At 41.7% G+C, this 24,904-nt stretch overlaps 1 protein-coding gene across 2 annotated transcripts; it reads left to right on the top strand.

Annotated features, from left to right (window-relative positions):
- The first annotated feature begins 11,584 nt into the window (after positions 1 to 11,584).
- Positions 11,585 to 22,435, top strand: LOC115161169 (uncharacterized). 2 transcript variants are annotated; one of them, XM_029711950.1, is made up of 5 exons: positions 11,585 to 11,830; positions 12,013 to 12,336; positions 12,622 to 12,727; positions 12,874 to 12,919; positions 15,600 to 16,219. In XM_029711950.1, exons 1-5 carry the CDS (start codon positions 11,767 to 11,769, stop codon positions 15,636 to 15,638), a joined length of 579 nt encoding a protein of 192 aa, XP_029567810.1. In that variant the 5' UTR covers positions 11,585 to 11,766; the 3' UTR covers positions 15,639 to 16,219. The 2 variants fall into 2 exon arrangements, with proteins under 2 accessions (XP_029567810.1, XP_029567809.1); XM_029711949.1 differs by lacking the exon at positions 15,600 to 16,219 and adding an exon at positions 21,555 to 22,435 and having other exon boundaries at positions 11,603 to 11,830.
- Positions 22,436 to 24,904: the final 2,469 nt, after the last annotated feature.

The following is a 24,904-nucleotide window of genomic DNA, read 5'->3' as shown; positions in this document are numbered from 1 at the left end:
TCAATCTGGAAAATGTCAAGAACTTTGAAAGTTTCTTCAAGTGCAGTCGCAAAAACCCTATGCACTATGACGAAACTGTCTCTCATAAGGACTACCACAGGAAAGGAAGTTCATTAAAGTTAGTTCATTAGAGTTACCAGGCTCAGAAATTGCATCCCAAATAAATGCTTTACAGAGTTCAAGTAACAGACACATCTCAACATCAACTGTTCAGAGGAGACTGCGTGAATCAGGCCTTCATGGCAGAATTGCTGCAAAGAAACCACTACCAAAGGACACCAATAATAAGAAGAGACTTGCTTGGGCCAAGAAACACGAGCAATGGACATTAAACCGTTGGAAATGTGTCCTTTGGTCTGATAAATCCAAATTTGAGATTTTTGGTTCCAAACGCTGTGTCTTTCTGAGACGCAGAGTAGGTGAATGGATGATCTCCGCATGTGTGGTTCCTACAGTGAAGCATGGAGGAGGAGGTGTGATGGTGTGGGGGTGCTTTGCTGGTGACACTGTCAGTGATTTATTTAGAATTCAAGGCAAACTTAACCAGCATGGCTACCACAGCATTCTGCAGCGATATGCCATCCCATCTGGTTTGCACTTATTGGGACTATCATTGGTTTTTCAACAGGAAAATGACCAAACACACCTCCAGGCTGTGTAAGAGCTATTTGACCAAGCAGGAGAGTGATGGAGTGCTGCATCAGATGACCTGGCCTCCACAATTTTCCAACCTCAACCCAATTGAGATGGTTTGGGATGAGTTGGACCACAGAGTGAAGGAAAAGCAGCAAACAAGTGCTCAGCATATATGGAACTCCTTCAAGACCGTTGGAAAGGTATTCCAGGTGAAGCTGTTTGAGAGAATGCCAAGAGTGTGCAATGTAATGTTACTGAAATGACAATTTACATTGAACTTTTACATGTAATTGGCCTTTAATGTGAAATGGGTTGGTAAAGGCGTCCGTAGGTCTCCGTTGGTATGGTGTGGTATTTGATTAGACTGGGGCCAACTGAAACAAAGGCTATCTTTATGTTCAACAATGCAACGAGGAGGTGATTTATGAAAATTGCCTAGCAACTGATGCTGCACAACACCACCAACATGGACCCACAAGACTGAGAGATAAAAAAGGAGGCAGAGTAAACAGAAAGACGACATCGTTGGGTGAGAGAACGGGGGGAGGTGCTGGGTGGGAGAATGTACAGCATTTCTATTTCAGGCATTGACCAACTGATAACAACAGTGCTGAGGTGATGGAAATATATGGACGTCATTTGTACCAGAGCATGAGAGACAGATACACTTCTGTGCTATATAGTCAGAAGGTGGTGCTTAGGGTTTGTTGCTTTTCTTGTTTACTGCATAACAACAAAACCATGGTCTAAAGTCAAGGGATTATGCTTTTATCTAGGAATTAAATGCAATATATCTCTTTCTAAATGGCATTGGCATCTTTGCTTTATTTTTCTATTCAGAGGACTATTCAAAGAATGTATCCAAGGCCGAAATAAAATAACATCTACATAAAATGTAATGTTATTCGTCACATGCCTCGTAAACAACAGGTGTGGACTAACAGTGAAATGTTACTTACAGGTCCTTCCCAACAATGCAGAGAGAAAGAAAATAGAGAAATAATAGAAAAGTAAAAACAAGTAAAAGTACAAGTAATAATAGATAGACAATAAGTAACAATAAAAGGGTACCAGTACAGTCTCGATGTGTAGGGGTACGAGGTAATTGAGGTAGATACTGTATGTACATATAATTAGCAATAAAGTGATAGATAGTAAACACTAGTAGCAGCGTATGTGATGAGTAAAAAAACATTTGTGCAATAAGTGTCAATCAAGATTGTCCGGGTAGCTATTTGGTTAGCTATTTGGTTAACTATTTAACTAACTATTTAGCAGTATTGTGGCAGGACTTGCAAACTATTACGGACTACAAAGGGAAATCCAGTCCGTAATAGTTTGTAAGCCCTGCCGCATCTGATGGAATCTTCTGGGCACTGGGATTCTTCAGGCCTATCTACCAAAATGGTCTGAGTACAAGGTGATCCAGGAAACGTCGGAATCCCGGGGACTCTTGCTAGTCCACCAGGGGGCAATGTTACTTGTGTGGAGTGTGCTGATGATGTCGCCCCACTGTATGCGCTTCGGTAGCCTGATTACGTCCAGACTGATGCCATGTTCAAAACTGCAGTCAAAACATGGTGGTACCAAACCGAAATGCAGTAACGTACCTGTCACGCCTACTTCTTTTCCCTCCCTCTGGCGCTCAACGTCGCCGGTCTACTGACCACTGGCCCTGGCAACTATATTACGCACACCTGTTTCCCATCATTACGCACACCTGGTCATAATTTTTTATTTGATTACTCCCCCTTTATTTCTCCCTCAGTCGTCATCAGTAATTAGGTAGTATTGTTTTTCTCTCATGTTCAGTACGTGTCTCATGTTTGTTCATTTGTATTGTTTCATTATTAACCTCTCTGGGCCACCTACTCAACAGCCAGTGTAATCCCGTGGCGCGATATTCAAATACCTTAGAAATGCTATTACATCAATTTCTCAAACATATGACTATTTTACACCATTTTAAAGACAAGACTCTCGTTAATCTAACCACACTGTCCGATTTCAAAAAGGCTTTACAACGAAAGCAAAACATTAGATTATGTCAGCGGAGTACCCAGCCAGAAATAATCAGACACCCATTTTTCAAGCTAGCATATAATGTCACATAAACCAAAACCACAGCTAAATCCAGCACTAACCTTTGATGATCTTCATCAGATGACAATCCTAGGACATTATGTTATACAATACATGCATGTTTTGTTCAATCAAGTTCATATTTATATCAAAAACCAGCTTTTTACATTAGCATGTGACTAGCATTCCCACCGAACACTTTCAGTGAATTTACTAAATTACTCACGATAAACGTTCACAAAAAACATAACAATTATTTTAAGAATTATAGATACAGAACTCCTTTATGCACTCGCTATGTCCGATTTTAAAATAGCTTTTCGGTGAAAGCACATTTTGCAATATTCTGAGAAGATAGCCTGGCCATCACAGGCTAGCTATTTTGACACCCACCAAGTGTGGTACTCACCAAACTCCGATTTACTATTAGAAAAGTTTGATTACCTTTGCTGTTCTTCGTCAGAATGCACTCCCAGGTCTTCTACTTCAATAACAAATGTTGGTTTGGTTCCAAATAATCCATAGTTATATCCAAATAGCGGTGTTTTGTTCATGCGTTCAAGACACTATCCGAAGGGTAAAGAAGGGTGACGCGCCCGACGTGTTTCGTGACAAAAAATTTCAAAATATTCCATTACCGTACTTCGAAGCATTTCAAACGCTGTTTAAAATCAATTTTTATGCTTTTTTTCTCGTAAAAAAAAGCGATAATATTCCGACCAGGAGTCGTTGTTTTCGTTCAAAGAGAGAGAAAGTAAATATGGTGTCGGCTCGTGCACGCGCCTCCAGTCTCATTGTCCTCAGATCGACCATTATCCAAATGCGCTAATGTTTTTCAGCCATGGCCTGCAAAGCCACCATTCATCGTTCTGGCGCCTTCTGAAAGCCTATGGGAGCGTTAGAAAATGTCACGTTATGCCAGAGATCCCCTGTTTTGGTTAGAGATGATCAAGAAGGCCAAGATATAGTCAGAGAGAGTGCTTCCTGTTTGGAATCTTCTCAGGTTTTGGCCTGCCAAATGAGTTCTGTTATACTCACAGACACCATTCAAACAGTTTTAGAAACGTTAGGGTGTTTTCTATCCAAATCAAACAATTATATGCATATTCTAGTTACTGGGCAGGAGTAGTAACCAGATTAAATCGGGTACGTTTTTTATCCGGCCGTGCAAATACTATCCCCAACAGGTTAAACTCACCTTCTGCACTTGCTTCCTGATCCCGGCATGTATGTTACAGAATACTATCTGAAGAAAAAAGAAATGCACACCTAGAAAGGCGAGGTGCTGGCTAGCGGAGTAGAACACTAGAAAATAAAGGAAAGCCGCACACTCTAAGAGCTCAGATGCAAAAATGTAATAACCAACGTTTCGACAGCGAAGCTGTCTTCATCAGGGTATCATCACAAACACTGCGAGATGAGTCATTTATATAGTGTCAAGAGACACACAGGTGTTTGTAATCATGGCCAAGTATGGCCTAATATCATTGGTTAACTCAAATTTAAAAAAAAAATGGTATACAAAGAACATACAAAAAGACAAACAAATGGATAACATACAAACAAATGGATCATAGCATTTGTAGTCTAAAATGTATCTAACAAACAATTACAATGGCAAAATCACAATAATCACAAGAATGGCTTCAGATCAAAGTCTATGTTGAGACCGAAGGGAGCAAGGGTCTTTAAATTAAAGATCCAGGCAGCCTCTCCTTTTAACAAAATAACAAAACAGAATACTATCTCGCAATATGGAAGCAGCAGAAGATAGTTTTATCTTCTACACCATCAACGAACAGGGTTATGTACATGTACTTCACCAACAGCACGACCAGCTAGCGCAACTGGGTACTGTCATGGAGGAGGTCCTCCGTTTTCTCCACTGCCTCGACACCATCAGCGAGGCTCTCCATACCCCTATCAGAGGGCCTCCTACCACGAGTCTTCACAGTGAGCCAATCCGCCAGCATACTCAGCCGTCCACCCAGGTCAGCGATGCCCGACTGTCCTTTCCGGAGAAGTTTGGCAGTACTCCATCGAAATGCCGTGGATTCCTGCTCCCTCTATTTCACCTATCAGACGGCAGCCCCCACCCCCAAGAGGTCCAAGGTTGCCACGGTCATTTCACTGCTGACCGGACGGGCATTGTAGTGTGCTACTGCCGTCTTGGAGAGAGGAGAGGATGAGCTAGGTTCCTATGAGAGGTTCATGGCTCTGTTCAGGGCGGTCCGACCATCCTCCAGAGGGCGAAGAGGGAGGTGAGCAACTCCCCAGACCGGTGCCCAGACCGCTGTGGAGAACGCCCTCACCTTTCGGACTGTGGTAGCCTCCAATGGAAGGAATGAGCCAGCGCTCCACACTCTATTCCACAGTGGATTGCGCAAGAAGGTCCAGACGGAGTCGGCATGTCAGGATGACAACATATACTTGGACGCTCTCATCGCGATGGCCGTCCAATAACTTTCTTCGGTGTCCACCTCACCACTCGCCTACCTCTTTTGGCGGTCCTGAGACAGAGCACAGAGCAGAGACAGAGCACAATGCAATCCTCAGCCTCCCGTGGTTACAATGTCCCAACCCCACCATCTCCTGGTTGAGGATGATAATCCCCGCCTGGGGACCAGGATGCTGGAGGACCTGCTTTTCTGTACCCTGTGGTTCTACGCCGGTTGAGAGACCTGTAAGTGCCCTCCAGCCCATCAACTCCAGCCCATCAATTGGTCCTCCTGTATTGTTGGCCCTGTGTTTTAGGACGTAGATGTGGACATCCACCAGTTACCTGCCTTCCAGAACGCATATATGTCCCCCCTGTGGTGAGAGATTGGCTGTTGACCTGGGCACACATCCCTCGCCACTGGACACCAGGTATCACCGACAACATCCAATCCCTCTCCGAGAAGTACTGATGGTTTTAACACTATTAGGTTGAAACATTCTCTAAATACTTCCGTTTTATCCCTCTCTCTTGTATACCTACCATTCTCCAGGTCGCTGAGGCACTATTCCAGAGGGTCTTCCGGTACCATGGCCTTCCGGAGGAAGGGTACCGGGCCTCAGTCCAATGGGCAGGTGGAGTGGACCGACCAGGAGCTGGGGAGGTTCCTAAGGTGTCACTGCCAGGACCGACCGGGGGAGTGGGCCCGGTTCCTTCCCTAGGCGGAATACGCCCAGAACTTCAACACTCCTTCACCGGGCTGACTCCCTTCCAGTGCATCCTGTGATACCAACCGTTCCTGACTCCGTGGACTCCGAGTCAAACTGAGGATCCTACTGTGGACGAGAGGATCAGGCGGACCGCCACCGCAGGTTTAGGCCTGCCATATGAGTTATGTTATACTCACAGACACCATTCAAACAGTTTTAGAAACTTTAGGGTGTTTTCTATCCATATCTACTAATAATATGCATATTCTAGTTTCTGGGCAGGAGTAGTAACCAGGCTAAAACCTGAGAAGATTCCTTACAGGAAGTGGCCTGTCTGACCATTTCTTGCCCTCCTTGATCATCTCTAACAAAAACAGGGGATCTCTGGCATGACGTGACACTTCCTACAGCTCCTATAGGCTCTCAGAACCCGGGAAAAAGCTGAATGACGTAATTCCAGGCCCAGGCTGAAACACACTAGCGTGTTTGGCAAGTGCTCTATCAGAGGGCCATCAGACTGAGGCTCGTGCATGAGGGGATAGCATGCTTTTACTTTCACTCTCTTTGTAATAAAAAACAATTTCCCGGTCGGAATATTATCGCTTTTTTATGAGAAAAATGGCATAAAAATTGATTTTAAACAGCGGTTGACATGCTTCGAAGTACGGTAATGGAATATTTAGACATTTTTTGTCACGAAATGCGTCGTGCTCGTAACCCTTATTTACCCTTTCGGATAGTGTCTTGAACGCACGAACAAAACGCCGCTATTTGGATATAACAATGGATTATTTGGGACCAAACCAACATTTGTTATTGAAGTAGAAGTCCTGGGAGTGCATTCTGACGAAGACAGCAAAGGTAATAACATTTTTCTTATAGTAAATCTGACTTTGGTGAGTGCTAAACTTGCTGGGTGTCTAAATAGCTAGACCTGTGATGCCGGGCTATCTACTTAGAATATTGCAAAATGTGCTTTCACCGAAAAGCTATTTTAAAATCGGACATATCGAGTGCATAGAGGAGTTCTGTATCTATAATTCTTAAAATAATTGTTATGTTTTTGTGAACGTTTATCGTGAGTAATTTAGTAAATTCACCGGAAGTGTTCGGTGGGAATGCTAGTCACATGCTAGTCACATGCTAATGTAAAAAGCTGGTTTTTGATATAAATATGAACTTGATTGAACAGACATGCATGTATTGTATAACATAATGTCCTAAGATTGTCATCTGATGAAGATCATCAAAGGTTAGTGCATTTAGCTGTGGTTTGGGTTTATGTGACATTATATGCTAGCTTGAAAAATGGGTGTCTGATTATTTATGGCTGGGTACTCTGCTGACATAATCTAATGTTTTGCTTTCGTTGTAAAGCCTTTTTGAAATCGGACAGTGTGGTTAGATTAACGAGAGTCTTGTCTTTAAAATGGTGTAAAATAGTCATATGTTTGAGAAATTGAAGTAATAGCATTTCTAAGGTATTTGAATAACGCGCCACGGGATTCAACTGGCTGTTGAGTAGCCCAGAGAGGTTAATCCAGCCGCTTTGTCAGATTTCAAAAAGGCTTTATGGCGAAAGCATACCATGCGATTATCTGAGGGCAGCGCCCCACATACAAAAGCATACAAAAGCATTAAAAACATTTTCCAAACGAGCAGAGGCGTCACAAAAGTCAGAAATAGCGATAAAATAAATAACTTACCCTTGAAGATCTTCCTCTGTTTGCAATCCCAAGGGTCCCAGCTACATAACAAATGGTTGTTTTGTTCGATAAAGTCCTTCTTTTTTCCCCAAAAATTATTTTTATTTGGCGCGCTTGATTCAGTAATCCACCTGTTCCCATCGTTCAAAATGCATACAAAGGAATCCCAAATGTTACCAATAAACTTCATCCAAACAAGTTAAACAACGTTGCTAATCAATCCTCAGGTACACTAATATGTAAATAAACAATCAAATTTAAGACGGAGAATAGTGTGTTCAATACCGGAGATAAATAACGAAGTGTGCGCCCTCATCCGCACTACAGTCAAAATGAGAGCCACCTTGAAAAACTTCAAATTCTAGCAAATCTTTTCAAAAAACAAGCCTGAAACTCTTTCTAAAGACTGTTGACATCTAGTGGAAGCCATAGGAACTGCAATCTGAGAGGATTTCCTTTGATTTTCCCATAGACAGCCATTTCAATGGGTGGTCACCTCAAAAATATAAAATTCAGGATGGATTCTCCTCGGGTTTTCACCTGCGATATCAGTTCTTTTATACAAACAGACATTATTGTAACAGTTTTAGAAACTTCAGAGTGTTTTCTATCCAATACTACCAATTATATGCATATCCTAGCTTCTGGGCCTGAGTAACAGGCAGTTTACTTTGGGCACCTCAGCCATCCGAACTTCTGACGTAATTCCAGGCCCAGGCTGAAACACACTAGCGCGTTTGGCAAGTGCTCTATCAGAGGGCCATCAGACTGAGGCTCGTGCAAGAGGGGATAGCATGCTTTTACTTTCACTCTCTTTGTAAAAAAAACGATTTCCCGGTCGGAATATTATCGCTTTTTTATGAGAAAAATGGCATAAAAATTGATTTTAAACAGCGATTGACATGCTTCGAAGTACGGTAATGGAATATTTAGAAATTTTTGGTCACGAAACGCGTCGGGCGCGTAACCCTTCGTCACCCTTGGATAGTGTCTTGAACGCACGAACAAAACACCGCTATTTGGATATAACTATGGATTATTTTGAACCAAACCAACATTTATTATTGAAGTAGAAGTCCTGGGAGTGCATTCTGACGAAGAACAGGAAAGGTAATCAAACTTTTCGAATAGTAAATCGGAGTTTGGTGAGGGTCAAACTTGGTGGGTGTCAAAATAGCTAGCCGTGATATCTACTTAGAATATTGCAAAATGTGCTTTCACTTCGGACATAGCGAGTGCACAAAGGAGTTCTGTATCTATAATTCTTTAAATAATTGTAATGTTTTTTGTGAACGTTTATCGTGAGTAATTTAATAAAATCACCGGAAGTGTTCGGTGGGAATGCTAGTTCTGAACGTCACATGCTAATGTAAAAAACTGTTTTTTGATATAAATATGAACTTTATTGAACAAACATGCATGTATTGTATAACATAATGTCCTAGGCGTGTCATCTGATGAAGATCATCAAAGGTTAGTGCTGCATTTAGCTGTTGTTTTGTTTTTTGTGACATTATATGCTAGCTTGAAAAATGGGTGTCTGATTATTTCTGGCTGGGTACTCTGCTGACATAATCTAATGTTTTGCTTTCGCTGTAAAGCCTTTTTTAAATCGGACAGTGTGGTTAGATAAAGGAGAGTCTTGTCTTTAAAATGGTGTAAAATAGTCATATGTTTGAAAAATGGAAGTTTTTGTATTTTTTAGGAATTTGTAATTCGCGCCACGCCTATCATTGGATATTGGAGCAGGTGTTCCGCTAGCGGAACGTCTAGATGTAAGAGGTTAACAAAGGGGTAGTGTGTTCATATATCGCTGTGCCATGCCAGGGGATGGTCTTTGTGGAAGATAATGTTGCTCATGTTCCAATTTTTAGAATAGTCAGCAAAAAGTGTCTCTTGATTTTCCATAAGGAGCTTCATTTTGCACTCTTTTTGTGTCTTATTGTTCTTTACAAACAGAGGGTGCTGCATTTTAATTACCTCTGAACAGCTGGAGGGTGCTTCTAAGGCCTCTTCATTTGGTTGGGGCTCTCCTGCCATTGTTGGGCTCAAGGTCTTTGACACCTCTCACTTCACATGTCAGTGCTAATTGAAGTTGTATCTCTTTGTCCTAGGAAGCTTGGTAGCCTTAGCATTCAGTCCTTATAAAGTAAAATATATCACTGTAATGCATTTTTCTTCTTGGCTTTTGAAAGTACAAAATAGCTTCAGACTAAGCATGACTCACTCAGTTCCAGGTTGGATGGTGTTTTCAGGTTTGACAGAGCATTTGCTGTATAGCTTGGGAATAATAATCCTTGGGCATAGGAAGCATTCCAGGTAATTCCAGGTAATTCCATCCAAAATCAGGTTGCAGGTTTGGAGTTTTGATTTGAAGGTTATGTTGTTTAGGGTAGCATCTTGTATATGTCCCTGACAAAATATCCAAGTTTGTCTAACTCTAGATCTACCTTTTTCAAGTACAAGAGGGAAAATCTGTCTAAAACCACACAAACCCTCCTCTCTCTGAAACCACACATCCTGTATCAGTTTGACGCCTCCCACTATGCCTGGTTGTCTCATACCCTCTGTATCTTAGTCTCACATGAAGTTCTCAACAGTTATAGGGGAAAGTCCACACATAAACTAACAAAACGTATAGTTACCGATGGATCGAATGAACATATAGGTAGACTCTTAAGTTGATCATTTCGTCGCAAATGTAAAGACAAATAAACTCAACTAAATGGTCAAAAGCATTGAAAAACACCAAGTGATTCAATGTGATTGAGTCAATGTGAAACTAATCTTAATGTCATGTACTACATTCTACACTGAGGTAGTTCAGAATGTAGTATGTTCTGGGGTGTCAGACCCCTTAGAGTTGCAATACTTTATGTGGTTTCCTTTAGGAAATGACTGTGGGAAATACAGAGAGGTTAGATAGAAGGGCCCTAGATAATACAACATTTAATATAATCTATTTCTATGGCTCAGACAGAGTGGCCAAGACAGGGCTCAAATCCCGTTGCCAGGAGTATGTGTGGTATGGAGTGGGCAGCGCTACCACTAGGCCAGACTCCTGCACTCTCTTGGTACATTTCCACTGAGGATTTAACTCAATGTTTTACCCAAAAGGCTCTGACTTTCTGTTTCCATCTACGTGGGCCGGTACCCGTGTCTCACTGGCTCATGGCTTCGGCGGACCTGCTCTGACTTGGAGCCAAGGCAAGGCCTGGGTACATTTCAGCTGGCAATTATATAACAACGGCTAACTGTGAATTTGACCACGTTCTCAAAAAAGCAACAGTCTTGAATGATGTAGAGGTTGTTGATTCTGCTTGCCACAAATCTTTGGTGTTACACTCCTGATGGAAACATAATAACACTGGAGCTAACATTAACATAAAACACTGGTGACACCCTGGTGTCGGGGTAAGTCTAGATGGATAAGCACCATTTGTAGTTTCTGAGCTGACCACTGGCATGGTGTAGCACTTGCCTCTTGGTCTAATGGTTAAGACGTTGGTTTTGGGAGCGAGACAACGGTGGTATGAATCTCACCAGTTACCCCGCAGATATTAGATTAGATTTGTTTATTAGTCACATGCACAGGGTCGCAGATGTAATCGCAGAGTATAGTGAAGTTCTTATTCTCCGAGCTCCGGCCTGGACAATTCCAGTCGTCGGGGGCCTGATTGGTGTCACATGTTTCCCCCATCCCTAGCAAACACACCTGATTTAAACTAATTGCAGTTTTAACTGAAGATCATGATTAGTTGATTATTGGAGTCAGGTGTGTTAGCTGGGGCTGGGGCAAAAGTGTGACACCAATCAGGCCCCCGAGGACTGGAGTTGCACTAGGCAGTGTCTGCTCCCCCTCAATGGACACCACCCCCCAATGGACATTTATCATTGATACAGTTGTAAATAATACATTTTAACGTTTTGGATATGAAATTCATCTTGAAATACAACTCTGAGCACACAATAAATCACTCAGTAATAAAATGCTCAGTGGGTATGTGTGATGTCTCTGAGTAAATGGCTGTGATGTTTCAGAGAAACTCACTTCCGTGCTTCTCTCTCATACGACCACTTCCTCTGTTCTCCCTCCTCCTCAGACTAACGACATGTGAAACTGATCTCTGACTCTAAAGTTCCACTCCACTCTATCCATTTCTCTCTCTGTCAGTCAGTCACGTCCAAGGTCGTCATGGAAACTCTCCTGTCCTGGGACCTAGTGTCTGTTGTCATCATGCTGTTCCTTGTCTGTACAGGTAAGCTACAGTGGATGACCATAGTACAGTGTGTTTGAGTGTGTGTGTACCTGCCTGCCTACCTACCTGCCTGTCTGTGTTCGGTTTGCATTCTTATGACTTCTTAAAAGGATAAAAAAATCTCACAATGTATTTAAAGTAAAGGACTTACAACATTGTCTTTGTTGTTTTCTGTCCCATAGAGTCAGCAGCTGACACAACAAAATATCAGAAAAATAAATCAGCTTCTTTGGGAGAAATTGTTACTTTGGTTTGCAATAACTCAGAGATGGAAGCATCATACATCTGGACGAAGGACACAGTTCTCATTTTCTCTCATAGTGACACACTGAATAAAACTGAAAGAAGATTCACCTCTGACAGGATGAGCGTTGATCCGCCTACAAAGCTGACTATCTTTAATGTAGAGTTACATGACACAGGGAGCTACAGATGTCAAATAACAGATGATCAAAGTGGTGTACGGACAATGGAGTGGAATTTGACCATCACTAATAACCTCACAGGTAATGGAAGTAATGTTCTGTTTATATTGTAACATGTGGAGAAGAAACTGTATTCTGTAATGATAGATATAAATATGCACATTTCTGAAGTTGAATTTTTGACAAGAACAAAAATGTCAATTATTGTGATAATTATTGCAAACCATCAATACTGAATGTTATAATATTATTATTTGGTTATCTCCCCTTTTTTTTACTATATTGTTGTAAAGCAAAGGAATATAACACTTGTTTTAGACTTTTGAGACTTTCCTGAAAATCCCAATTGTTTCTGTCTTAACACAGATCATGCTGAACATGGCCTACGGAGGTTATTGCTCTTCACAATTCCATCTGCTATTGGAGGAGTGGTTCTCTGCATTAACATCTGCTGTATGGTCTGGCTGTGTAGGTGAGTAGCTCAAAGTAGTGTACCTAAGAGCTCAGTTCAATCACATCTGCATTGCCTAAAGCACTGTGGTCTCATATTGCGTTTGTAGTTGATTAGGAGTTATAGTTTCAATCATATGCCTAAATCATGTTAACTTGTTTCTGCAGGAAACGAAAACAGGAACAGACAAGTCATTGTGATAGGCACAGAGAGGTAAGTAGCTTAATTCAGATGGGTTGGGTTAAATGAGGAAGACACATTTCAGTTGAATGCATTCAGTTGTGGAACTAACTGACTAGGTATCCCCTTTCCCTTTCCATTCAGCACTTGATCATTACTAAACGGAGGAGCTGTTTGACTTGTGTTTGTCCCACCAGCAGGATGCCTTTTCCTGTTTTCTTAAACTCATTATGTTCTGTAGATTTGTTTCTTTCACACACTAAAAACTTTACGCAGCCTCCTGCTTAGGTTTATGTTGTCTTGAAAATGTGCAGAATGTAAAGGATTTCAGAAAACGTTATCCTGGGGTTGGGGCGAACAGAGGTTGCGCAGCCTCTGCGTTTTCTAAAAGGCCAGAATACAAATACGGAGTTTTATGCCCCCGTCACGCCCCTCTGAAAGTTCTTTCTCAAAACTATAGGGTCGTCACTAGTTAAAACAGCAACAAAGTCATAATGTGATTTTAAACCGAACCTTAACCCTAACCTTAACCATATTGCTGACCTTATGCTTAACCCTAAGCTTAAATTAAGACCAAAAAGCACATTTTGTGGCTGTGTAACTAGTGGAAACAAAACTTAGGATACAAATCACGTTCTGCCCATGCGTTATTTTACACAAACATTCAAGTTGCTCTCCTTACTCTAGTGCTTTAGGCTACTGACCCTCTTCTAAACCATCGACCAATTTTGATCATGATGATTTAGCCTATGTCTCTGCCTCATACTTCTGAACGGCTGAAATAAAAACACTTGGTGGCGATTCCAAAAACATATACATTGACTGTACAAAACATTGGAAATATGACAGACTGACCAGCTGAATACAGGTGAAAGCTATGATCCATTGTTGGTGTCACTTGTTAAATCAACTTCAGTCAGTATACATGAAGGGGAGGAGACAGGTTAAAGAAGGATTTTTAATAAGCCTTGAGAAAATTGTGACATTGATTGTTCACAGTTGAAGCTGGAAGTTTACATACACCTTAGTCAAATACATTTAAACTCAGTTTCACAATTCCTGACATTTAATCCTCGTAAAATTCCCCTGTCTTAGGTCAGTTAGGATCACCACTTTATTTTAAGAATGTGAAATGTCAGAATAATAGTAGAGAGAATGATTTCTTTCTTTCATCACATTCCCAGTGGGTCAGAAGTTTACAAACACTCAATTAGTATTTGGTAGCATTGCCTTTAAATTGTTTAACTTGGGTAAAAAATTTTGGGTAGCGTTCCACAAGCTTCCCACAATAAGTTGGGTGAATTTTGTCCCGTTCCTCCTGACAGAGCTGGTGTAACTGAGTCAGGTTTGTAGGCCTCCTTGCTCACACACGCTTTTCAGTGCTGTCCACAAATTTTCAGGGCTTTGTGATGGCCACTCCAATTCCTTGACTTTGTTGTCCTTAAGCCATTTTGCCACAACTTTGGAAGTATGCTTGGGGTCATTGTTAATTTGGAAGACCCATTTGCGACCAAGCTTTAACTTCCTGACTGATGCCTTGAGATGTTGCTTCAGTATAGCCACATCATTTTCCCTTCCTCATGATGCTATCTATTTTGTTAAGTGCACCAGTCTCTCCTGCAGCAAAGCACCCCCACAACATGATGCTGCCACCCCTATGCTTCACAGTTGGGATGGTGTTCTTCGGCTTGCAAGCCTCCCCCTTTTTCCTCCAAACATAACGATGGACATTATGGCTAAACAGTTCTATTTTTGTTTCATCACACCAGAGGACATTTCTCAAAAAAGTATGATTTTTGTCCCCATATGCAGTTGCAAACAGTAGTGTGGCTTGTTTTATGGTGGTTTTGGAGCAGTGGCTTCTTCCTTGCTGAGCGGCCTTTTAGGTATACTTTCACACAGTTTTTGAAGGAACTCGGCAGGTAGGTTGGCCCAAACATCTTGGAGATGTGACCACAGTTTTTCTGTGGATTTAGGCAGGCTCTGTTGCTTCTCTCTCTTCCTATAATCCCAGACAGACTCGATGATGTTGAGATTAGGGCTCTGTGGGAGCTTAACCATCACTTCCAGGACTTACTGACTTTCGTTGTATGTTTGGGGTCGTTGTCATGCTGCAGAAAAGATTTGGGGCCAATCAGATGCCTCCCTGATGGTACTGCATGATGGATAAGTATCTGCCTGTACTTCTCAGCATTGAGGAGACCATAAATTCTGACCAAATCCCCAACTCCATTTGCGAAATGCACCCCCAAACTTGCAAGGAACCTCCACCATGCTTCACTGTTGCCTGCAGACACTAATTTGTGTACCGCTCTCCAGCCCTTCGGCGAACAAACTGCCTTCTGCTACAGCCAAATATTTCAAATTTTGACTCATCAGTCCAGAGTACCTGTTGCCATTTTTCTGCACCCCAGTTCCTGTGTTTTCGTGCATAGTTGAGTCGCTTGGCCTTGTTACAATGTCGGAGTTCTAGCTTTTTTGCCGCAAGTCTTCCATGAAGGACACTTCTGACCAGACTTCTCCGGACAGTAGGTGGGTGTACCAGGGTCCCACTGTTTTCTGCCAATTCTGAGCTGATGGCACTGCTGGACATTTTCCAGTTGCAAAGGGAAGTAAGCATGATGTGTCTTTCATCTGCTGCAGTAAGTTTCCTTGGCCGACCACTGCGTCTTCAGTTCTCAACGTTGCCCATTTCTTTGTGCTTCTTCAACAGAGCTTGGACAGCACATCTGGAAACCCCTGTCTGCCTTGAAATTTCTGCCTTGGATAGAACTTTCTGATGCAGTATAACTACCTTGTGTCTTATTTCTGTGCTCAGTCTTGCCATGGTGTACGACTTTTGACAGTAAACTGTCTTCAATAACCTCACCTTGTTCCTCACCCAGTTTTATTCCTCCTACACAGCTGTTTCTGGTTCAGTTAATGATTGTGTTTAAACCAACATATATAATTGATGATCATTAGCACCTGTTTGGTATAATGTTTTAATCATACACCTGACTATATGCCTACAAATCCCTGACTATGTGCAAGTGTACCTAGAAGAATTGATGCTGTTTTGAAGGCAAAGGGTGGTCACACCAAATATGAATTTGATTTAGATTTTTCTTCTGTTCACCCACTTTGTATTTAGTTAATTGATAAATATAATCTATTAACATCTATTTTTGAAAGCATTTTTACTTTAAAGCATTTTTTCACACCTGACTAACATTTTTGCAACGTACTGTATGTCATTTCAAATTTGTTTGTTCTGTTTTTGCTAGCAATATTCATAAAAACATTTAAATAAATATTTACACTGACCCTCTGCATACCCAGGGGTCCACCTGCTGTACGACACCCCTATGTAGTTTCTATGGAGCCCACTAGAGGTCCCTATCTCACAGGTTAGGATCCTCTATTCTAGGACCTAGGGTCCATTTCAGCAGTTTTAAGTAGCTTCCGCTCCCATTCTTCTGCTTTGGTCTATGAACACAAGACTGATGAATGCAATATGCCTAATGGGAAGGTTATTTCACCTGTCCTACAGTATTGTCTCATATCAGTGCAGATTAATGGAAGGAAGTTCAGATTAATTGTCATAAGTACCCCTGTACTTATGAGCAGACACATCATTATTCCCTACCTCCTTTTGGGGATGCAGGTGCAGTGGCTATTAAGTTGAGTCCATTGAGGTGGATAATAGTGTGTGCAGGGGGGGATTAATGCAGGGGTTTACCGGGGCTGAAGCCCCTGGGCCCAGGTCATGAGGGGCCCAAGAGGCAGCAAATAAATATAAATGTTATATATCCATTAAATATTGTATATGTAGTATATGTTTAGTATTTATTTAACTAATCACAGAAGGGCTCAGGAGCCCACTCGCAATGAGTGTTGACAGCCCTCTTCTGATCTGCTAATCATCAGATGGGGGGAGGAGAGGAGGTAGGGGGCCCAAATGCGTAACTAGGGGGCCCTGCCTTGATTGGGTAACTGATTAATAAACAAATTGAAAAACGCAGCATAATAAATACATGTGACCGGTCAATTGTATGAGTCAGGGGCTAAATAGGATAAATAGTTTATAAAAAAATAACTGTGGATGAAGTTTTATCACAAGCACGTACATGTAACTGCCACATTTAAGGAAACACCTACATATTGTGTTAAAAGGGTGTTAGGCTCCCACGAGCTGCCAGAACAGTTTCAAAGCACCTTGGCATCGATTCTACAAGTGGACCTAAGCCATGCCAGGAAAATGCACCTTACACCATAACATATACTTTGTATCCCTCATTTACATTTTAGTCATTTAGCAGACGCTCTTATCCAGAGCAACTTACAGTAGTGAATGCATACATTTCATACATTTTTGTTTTCTGAACTGGTCCCCCGTGGGAATCAAACCCACAACCCTAGCGTTGCAAACACCATGCTCTACCAACTGAGCCACATTCCCTCATTTAAGTGTTTCCTTTATTTTGGCAGTTACCGGTGTGCCTACAGTCGAGATGGCCGCAGTTTGGGAAGCATGTGCACCAAATATACAGCTTTTTGCATTGTGGGCATAGACATATAATCCATTGAAGGGTTTTAGAACCGCTTAGCCAGGCAATTTGACTGTTAAACTCATGGGTACACCAGCAATGGCTGCCCCTGTTGGGGCTAGGGGGTAGCAATGAACCCCGAGATGGGATTGCTAGCAAGGCTGGAAATTCAAAACATCAAAAATCTAATAATTTCAATTTCTCAAACAATCAACTATTTTACACCATTTAAAAGTTAACATCTCCTTAATCTAACCACATTGTTCGATTTTCAAAGAGGCTTTACGGCAAAAGCATAAAGTTAGATTATGTTAGGACAGTATATAGCCACAAAAGTACAAACATCCATTTTCAATTCAAGGTCAGGCGTCACCAAAAGCAGAAACCAGCTAAAATGATGCACTAACCTTTGACAATCTCCATCAGATGACACTCCTAGGACATTATGTTATACAATACATGCATTTTTTGTTCCATCAAGTTCATATTTATATCCAAAAACAGCATTTTACAGTAGCGGTGAAATTCCGATTTTTTTCTTCTCTGAAATGCTTCCGGTGAACAACGTTACAATTTACAAAATTACTATTCGAAAACATTGGTAAATTATAATATTGTCATTCAAATAATTATAGTTTAACATTTCGTAAATGCTACTGTATTGCCAGATTTCAAAATAACTTTACTGGGAAATCACAAGTTGCAATAAACCGGGTGCTGTGCTAAGAACAATAGGCTAGGCTATATAGGTTAGCATCATCTTGTAACGATGTAATATCAATAATACTATTGTCAATAATCCCTTACCTTTGATTATCTTCATCCATTGGCACTTCCAGGAATTCCCAGGTCCACAACAAATGTGGTTTCTTTTGACAAAGTTCATAATTGATGTCCAAATAACTCCAAGTTGTTAGGCTTCGGTGGCTACTAAAAAGTAGCGCGGGGGGGGTGGGAAGTTACGGCGAAAAGTTAAAAAAGTAAAACAAAAAATCTATTTACGTTCGTTCAAACATGTCAAACGTTGTTTAGCATCAATCTTTAGAGCCATTTTTAACGTGAAACATCAACCCGACCTCTCCTGTGTCTAGAAAAACGTTTTTGAAAAATGTCTCGCGTCACATGATTGTGCAGGTGCAGGCACTAATGGAAGTGACGACATCCCAGGGAGGTCAACTTCCCTGCATTCTAATTCGATCTCTGTTCATCATAGACGCTTCAAACAACTTTATAAAGATCGCTGACATCTAGTGGAAGCCGTAGGAGTTGCGAAATGATTCCTTTCTCACTGTGTTATCTATTAAACAATGACTCAAAAAAAATAGTACAGCCACAAAATTCTTTTTTTCTCTCAGGTTTTCTCAGGTTTTTGCCTGCCATATGAGTTTTGTTATACTTACAGACACCATTCAAACAGTTTTAGAAAATTCAGAGTGTTTTCTATCCAAATATGGTAATAATATGCATATCCTAGCTTCTGAGTTGGTGTAGGTGGCAGTTAAAAATGGGCACATATTTTTTTCAAAATTCTCAATACTGCCCCCTAGCCCCAACAGGGAAACTCATGGGTACACCAGCAATGGCTGCCAGTCTTGACTTGATGGGGAACACTAGGCCTATGATTTCTTAATCTGGCCCTGAGTGTGTGTAGTTGTGGGAACGGTTGCAGTTGTCAGCATCACTGTGGTGACCTTGTTCAGAGCCTGCAAAGTTAGTGGCTTACTATTTAGACATGCAAACTTGATTACTAATTAAGTCTACAACTGTAATTATGTACGCAGAAACTCGGGAAGCAAGTTCAGGGAGTGAATACATTTTATAAATAAAATAACGAAACACGAACAGAGCACCGACGTAGAACAAGAACAATGATGACTGGGGAAGGAACCAAAGGGAGTGACATATAAAGGGCAGGTAATCAAGGAGGTGATGGAGTCCAGGTGAATGTCATTATGCGCCTAACGCTGGTGACAGGTGTGCGCCCTAACGAGCAGCCTGGTGACCTAGAGGCCGGAGAGGAAGCACACGTGACAACAACTTAATTCACATTACCTTAACTCAGCATGACAGTATTGTGTTTGTGCTGCAGAAATATAAAAACACAGACAAAAATGAACCTAAGATTAGAATAGCCTTCTTGAAAATGAATACTCAAGACTGTCTTGAAATAACATTCTTCTCTCCCTGGTAGTTTTCCCTGCTCTTAGCATACTGTGTATTGAGCAGGTATAACCTCGTACAACCATCCGGAAGGCTTGTGAGGTTACATTCTGTTTCAGTGCACAGCGGTAATCAGTCTGGTAATTGCGAGGCTAAGAGATAGAATCCTGGCAGTAAAAATGGTAGGTCAATGTAATGTTACTGAAATTACAAATTGCATGAGTACTTACTTACTTAGTCCTCTTTGTCCCAGGTAGGATATAAGGCTGCAACAATCTTCTGCCACTGGAGTCTGTCTTTGGCCAAAGTTAGAGCCCAGTCACATGAGCGACCCATCTCTTCCAGCTCAGCTACCCCTGTCCGTCGCCATGTTGTTTTTGGCCTGCCTTATTTGCGCTTTCCAGTTGGTGTCCATCTGAGGGCAACTTTGGGGATCCTTTCTGGCAGCATCCTCAGCACATGGACAAGCCAGCGTAACCTGCGTATTTTAATTTCCTGGGGGATTTTGCGCTAAGCAGTTTATCTATAGCCAGCCTCCTCTTATCGGTTTTCTTCCATGTATCATGTGTTAACCTCTTCTTTATGTTCCTCTGTATGCATTCTTGATGTTTCTCCAAGTGGTTTCAACTGTGCCCTGGTCTTCTTCCTCTGCATTGGCTAATGGACTGAAGCGATTTCCTAGCTCAAAGCTTGTTGATGTCAAAGACTTTCTGCCCTTGTTGTATGGTGTGTGTGGATCGCAGCGTCAGCCTCACCTGGGGTATTAGCAGGTAGTGGTTGCTGTTGCCCCACGGTGGACCGTGACATACACAGAGACCTTTGCCATTTCTTGTTGATAATGATGTGGTCGATTTGGTTGATGGTGTGACCATCTGGGGATCTCCATGTTATCTTATGGATGTCTTTGTGAGGGAAGAGTGTGCCACCAGTCATACAGCTGTTACTGAGGCAGAAGTCGATAAGCCTTTCACCGTTGTTATTGATGGTACCACAGCCGTGTTACCACATAGCCTGTTCACAGTCTGTGTTATCGGCTTCAACCTTGGCATTCAAATGTCCCGTTATCATGATCACATCATGTTGTGGGACCTTGGATACTGCTTGTTGTAGCTGCTCCTACCAGTCATGCTTGTCCACCTCTGCCTCGCCGGTGGGGTCATTGCATTGCAGGTTGGTGAACTTGCAGTTCATAGAGTCAAATCCTGCTTAATGATGGGTTCCCATTCCAAGAGTGATGTGGCAGTTCTACTGATAATGAGGGCTACAACACTAGAATCATCCTTTCCTGAATAGAGTATTGTTGAGCAATCGCTTGTCACCTTGGGTCCAGAACGAGTTCACTTGCTTTTTCTTTAACACAGGATGTCCATGTTGTACCTGTCCATATCTCTGTAAACTTGAGCTGAGTTTGAAGGTTTAAACATGGTGGGGACTGTAGTTTTGGTCCCTAGAAAGCTCCTAATTTCTCGGGTAGGGCTTTCATCTGAAGCTGTCATAGTGCATATGGGTTGGCTGAAGTTTCCTGTTGAGTCCCTTGTTGCTGTAGTTTTCAAAGTTGTTGCAGTTTCTGTAACAATGTGTGTTTTTATGGGGTGGGTTGGTAGCCCCACACCCAACCCCCAACCAGGAGGGCCAGGTGCTGTGTTTAGTCTGGCCTCTCACCTGGAACCTGCCAGGCATGGTTGAACCTGCCTGGGGCCAAAACCCCACCGGTGTAGCTTTCAGGATCACTGAAACACGCAATCTTCCCCAAAATCGTCAAGGAAACGGCACTCAGGGAAGAGCTTTTACATGTAATTACCTTTTACTGTGTAATGGTTTGGCACAGGCATCTGTAGGTCTTCATTGGTCAGGGGTGGCATTTCATTAGCCTGGGGCCAACTGAAACCAATGTTGAACCGAAGGAATTCCCCAGTCTGCTCCCAGTCTCTTTATGTTGCATCTCTTGATAATGTCATTCACTTTTGTCATTTTGTTAGGTGCAGCAGGAATGCAATGAGGAGGTGATTTATGAAAACTGTCTAGCTACAGATGCTGCACAACACTGTCAACATGGACCCACAACACTGAGAGAAAAAGAGGCAGATTAAACAGGAGGAGAACAGAGAGCGTGACTGAGGGGTGGAGGTATGGGTGAGAAAATGTATAGCATTTCTATTTCAGACATTGACCACCAGGTTAACAACAGCGCTGAGGTGATGGAAATAATGTATATGGACGTAATTTGTACCAGAGCATGAGAGACAGATACATCTCTGTACTATATAGTCAAAAGGTGGTGCTCAGGGGTTTAGGACTGGTAAGACTGTTGTGGGCTAGGATTTACATAGAAGATGGAAAGCTAAGGCTTGTTTACAGAAAAATAACAGGCCTATGGGATTTTATCTATGGATCAAATGCAATATATCTCAGGAAGTCATACGTTGTTTCTAGATAGCAGTGGCCTCCCTGCTTTATTTTTCTATTCAGAAGAACATTGAAATAATGTATCCAACCAGTTGATATGTGTCCAGGCCCTGAAATAGACATAAGCAACAAGAAGGCCTGGTAGTTGGGTGTAAGGAACTAGATCTACATAATAACAGCAACAACAAATAAATGAAAATCATGTCTATTATGAATAACAATATGACTGAACTACTGTAATGTGTACACATATAGAGAAACATGCTCACTGCAGCATGACAACTTAAGGCCACTGGTCACACCATGATGGGAGAAAGACGAAGTGGTATAGCGAGGCCTGGGAAAGACTTGGTGAATGTGTCAAACTGTTAAATAAGCGTTGTTTGTGAATACATATGCAAATAGAAAATCATAAAATTTCCTGCACTTGGTAAATAAAAGCAAATTGTTGTCATTATTTACATTCATCACAGCAGTACAGCTGCTCTTGCATTGTCTCTCCTTTGTGTACTAAGAAAGTAGTGTGCAGAGGGACACAGTTGATTGTTTCACAACAATAAAGCCATGTGAGGTTGAGGCACTGCCATAATCTACTGTGCCGTTTCCATGGGGATCATGTCACGGGCCTTTCCATCACAGCCACTACACCATATTAGATTGCATGGGGTCAATTCTCTGAGTAACAGCATATTAATCAAGTTAGGAACCTGGCCGGAGGCTTAGCATTCAGTTCAGAATCTGGTGTGGAGGGTGAAGGCTTGGCTACTAGCATTCAGTTATGAATCTGGTGTTGAGTGCGGAGGCTTGTAAACAGTGACTTCTTTGAGAGAAAGAAGACAGCATCAATGTGTGTTCTCTGATATCTCTTTCTCGTGATAGTCATTTTGCTAGTTCTCTATCACCCCTCTGTCACTAGTTACATATCCCAGAGGGAAACCCCCTCCATCTCTGGGGAACAGAGTCATGTGAGGAAGTCACATGTTTTTGCTGTGTCTGCACTGTACTGTTGAATTCTATGTGGTTTTTATTGTATTTACTGCTGTATTATTTAATATTTTTCTTGAACAGGTCTCCCTTTTCTGGTCTCAATGGGTCTTCCTGGTTAAATAAAGGTTGAATAAAAATATGATAAAAATAGCAATTCTTTACATATTTTAAACTGGTGATTGGCCATGATTGAATTCCTGGGATATAGTCCCCCAAAAAATATAATATGAACTTGTACCAAATTAATATATGATCATGCCAATTAATTTTTTTCACAAAGCTAAATTCTGTAACAATACTGTGCTGCTGTATTCATTGACCTGACCAAGGCTTTCGACTCTGTCAATCACCACATCCTCATCGGCAGACTCAGTAGCCTTGGTTTCTCAAATGATTTCCTCGCCTGGTTCTCCAACTTCTTCTCTGATAGAGTTCAATGTGTCAAATCGGATGGCCTGTTGTCCGGGCCTCTGGCAGTCTATGGGGGTGCCACAGGGTTCAATTCTTGGGCCAACTCTTCTCTGTATACATCAATGATGTCGCTTTTGCTGCTGGTGAGTCTCTGATCCACCTCTACGCAGACGACACCATTCTGTATACTTCTGGCCCTTCTTTGGACACTGTGTTGTCGTGTCTTTGGCATCATTAAAACTGAAGACATATTTATCAAATAACTCTCTGTAATTATTATTACGCAATTAACCTGATTAATCATGTAACTGTAATTAACTAGGAAGTTGGGGCACCAAGGAAAATATTCAGATTAAAGTTATAATTTTCCTAATATAACTTTCAGATATTTTAATATCTGATCAATTAGTCTTTGAATTAATGACTTATTTACCTCACGTCAGTCTCATTCCAAACGTCGTAAATTGTTGGTTATCTGCACGAACCCAGTCTTCACTATGAGTCATCCATACATCAATTGTCTTAAAATCATTTATTTACTAACTAAGTAATTCACAGAAATGCATAACTAACAGTAGATATGGTTACAAGGAAATCATAGGGGAATGTGCCCTAGTGGGCTAAACCGGCATGGCAACTTGTTAGACAAAAGGGGAGTGTGGGGGTCATCTGAGAAGGCACTACAGAGTTGATAATTATAACAATTGAAATGCTAATCCTTTGCACATGAACGCTCACTCATTCGGGAACAATTGCAATCAATATATATATTTACGCTCAGTGTGTCATCCGGATCTCTGTTGAAAAGTTTGTTTCTTTTGGAGAGTCTGTCCGCCCTCTCTCTCTCTCTGTCGTGGTTAGAATGGATAGTTCAGAGTAACATTCATTCATGTCGTTATAGAATAACTGTTTCGGCGGTTGTCGGTCTTCGTGTTCAATGATACCGAATTCCTAGCTGCAGACCAGTAATTAATATCAAAGACTTGTTCTTATTCTGCCAGTATCGATAGTCTGAGAGTTTAACCACATGGTATGGTTAAAAGTTCAGCAAGAGGAAAGCTTGGTCTCCTCTCAAACCTTGGCCATCTCGTTATCGAGGTAAGCTGGTCTCCAACCTTTAGCCATCTCGTAATTGAGATAAGCTTGGTCTGGTGATAGAAAACCTAGGTGGGGGTTTTATTCGGGACATAGAAAAAGGCTGTCTCATGACGCCAGGTCCTGTCTGTGTCCGTGGGGGCGTGCCAAGGACTAAAACAGAAATACATCTCTCTCACATTAACATCATTACATAGCATCCCATCATCTCACAAATAGCTTCATCCTTATTCATTCATTTTACACAACCATTTAGATGTAAGTCTCATAGCTGAGGCTATTGTATAAACATGATTATGGTAATGTGGCTGTATTGTCTCTCATGAGCTTCACAAAATTGTACCAAACGGACCAGTTCGTAGCTGGATTCTTCACTGATGTTTTATACCTTCTACAGAACATAAATGTCATTCGGTTCTCCAGTTCCGTG

The sequence above is a fragment of the Salmo trutta genome, chromosome 24 (genome assembly GCF_901001165.1).
Source record: "Salmo trutta chromosome 24, fSalTru1.1, whole genome shotgun sequence".
NCBI classification, from domain to species: domain Eukaryota; kingdom Metazoa; phylum Chordata; class Actinopteri; order Salmoniformes; family Salmonidae; genus Salmo; species Salmo trutta.
Note: the sequence above shows the minus strand (reverse complement) of the source record. Positions and strands in the feature narration are given on the sequence as shown.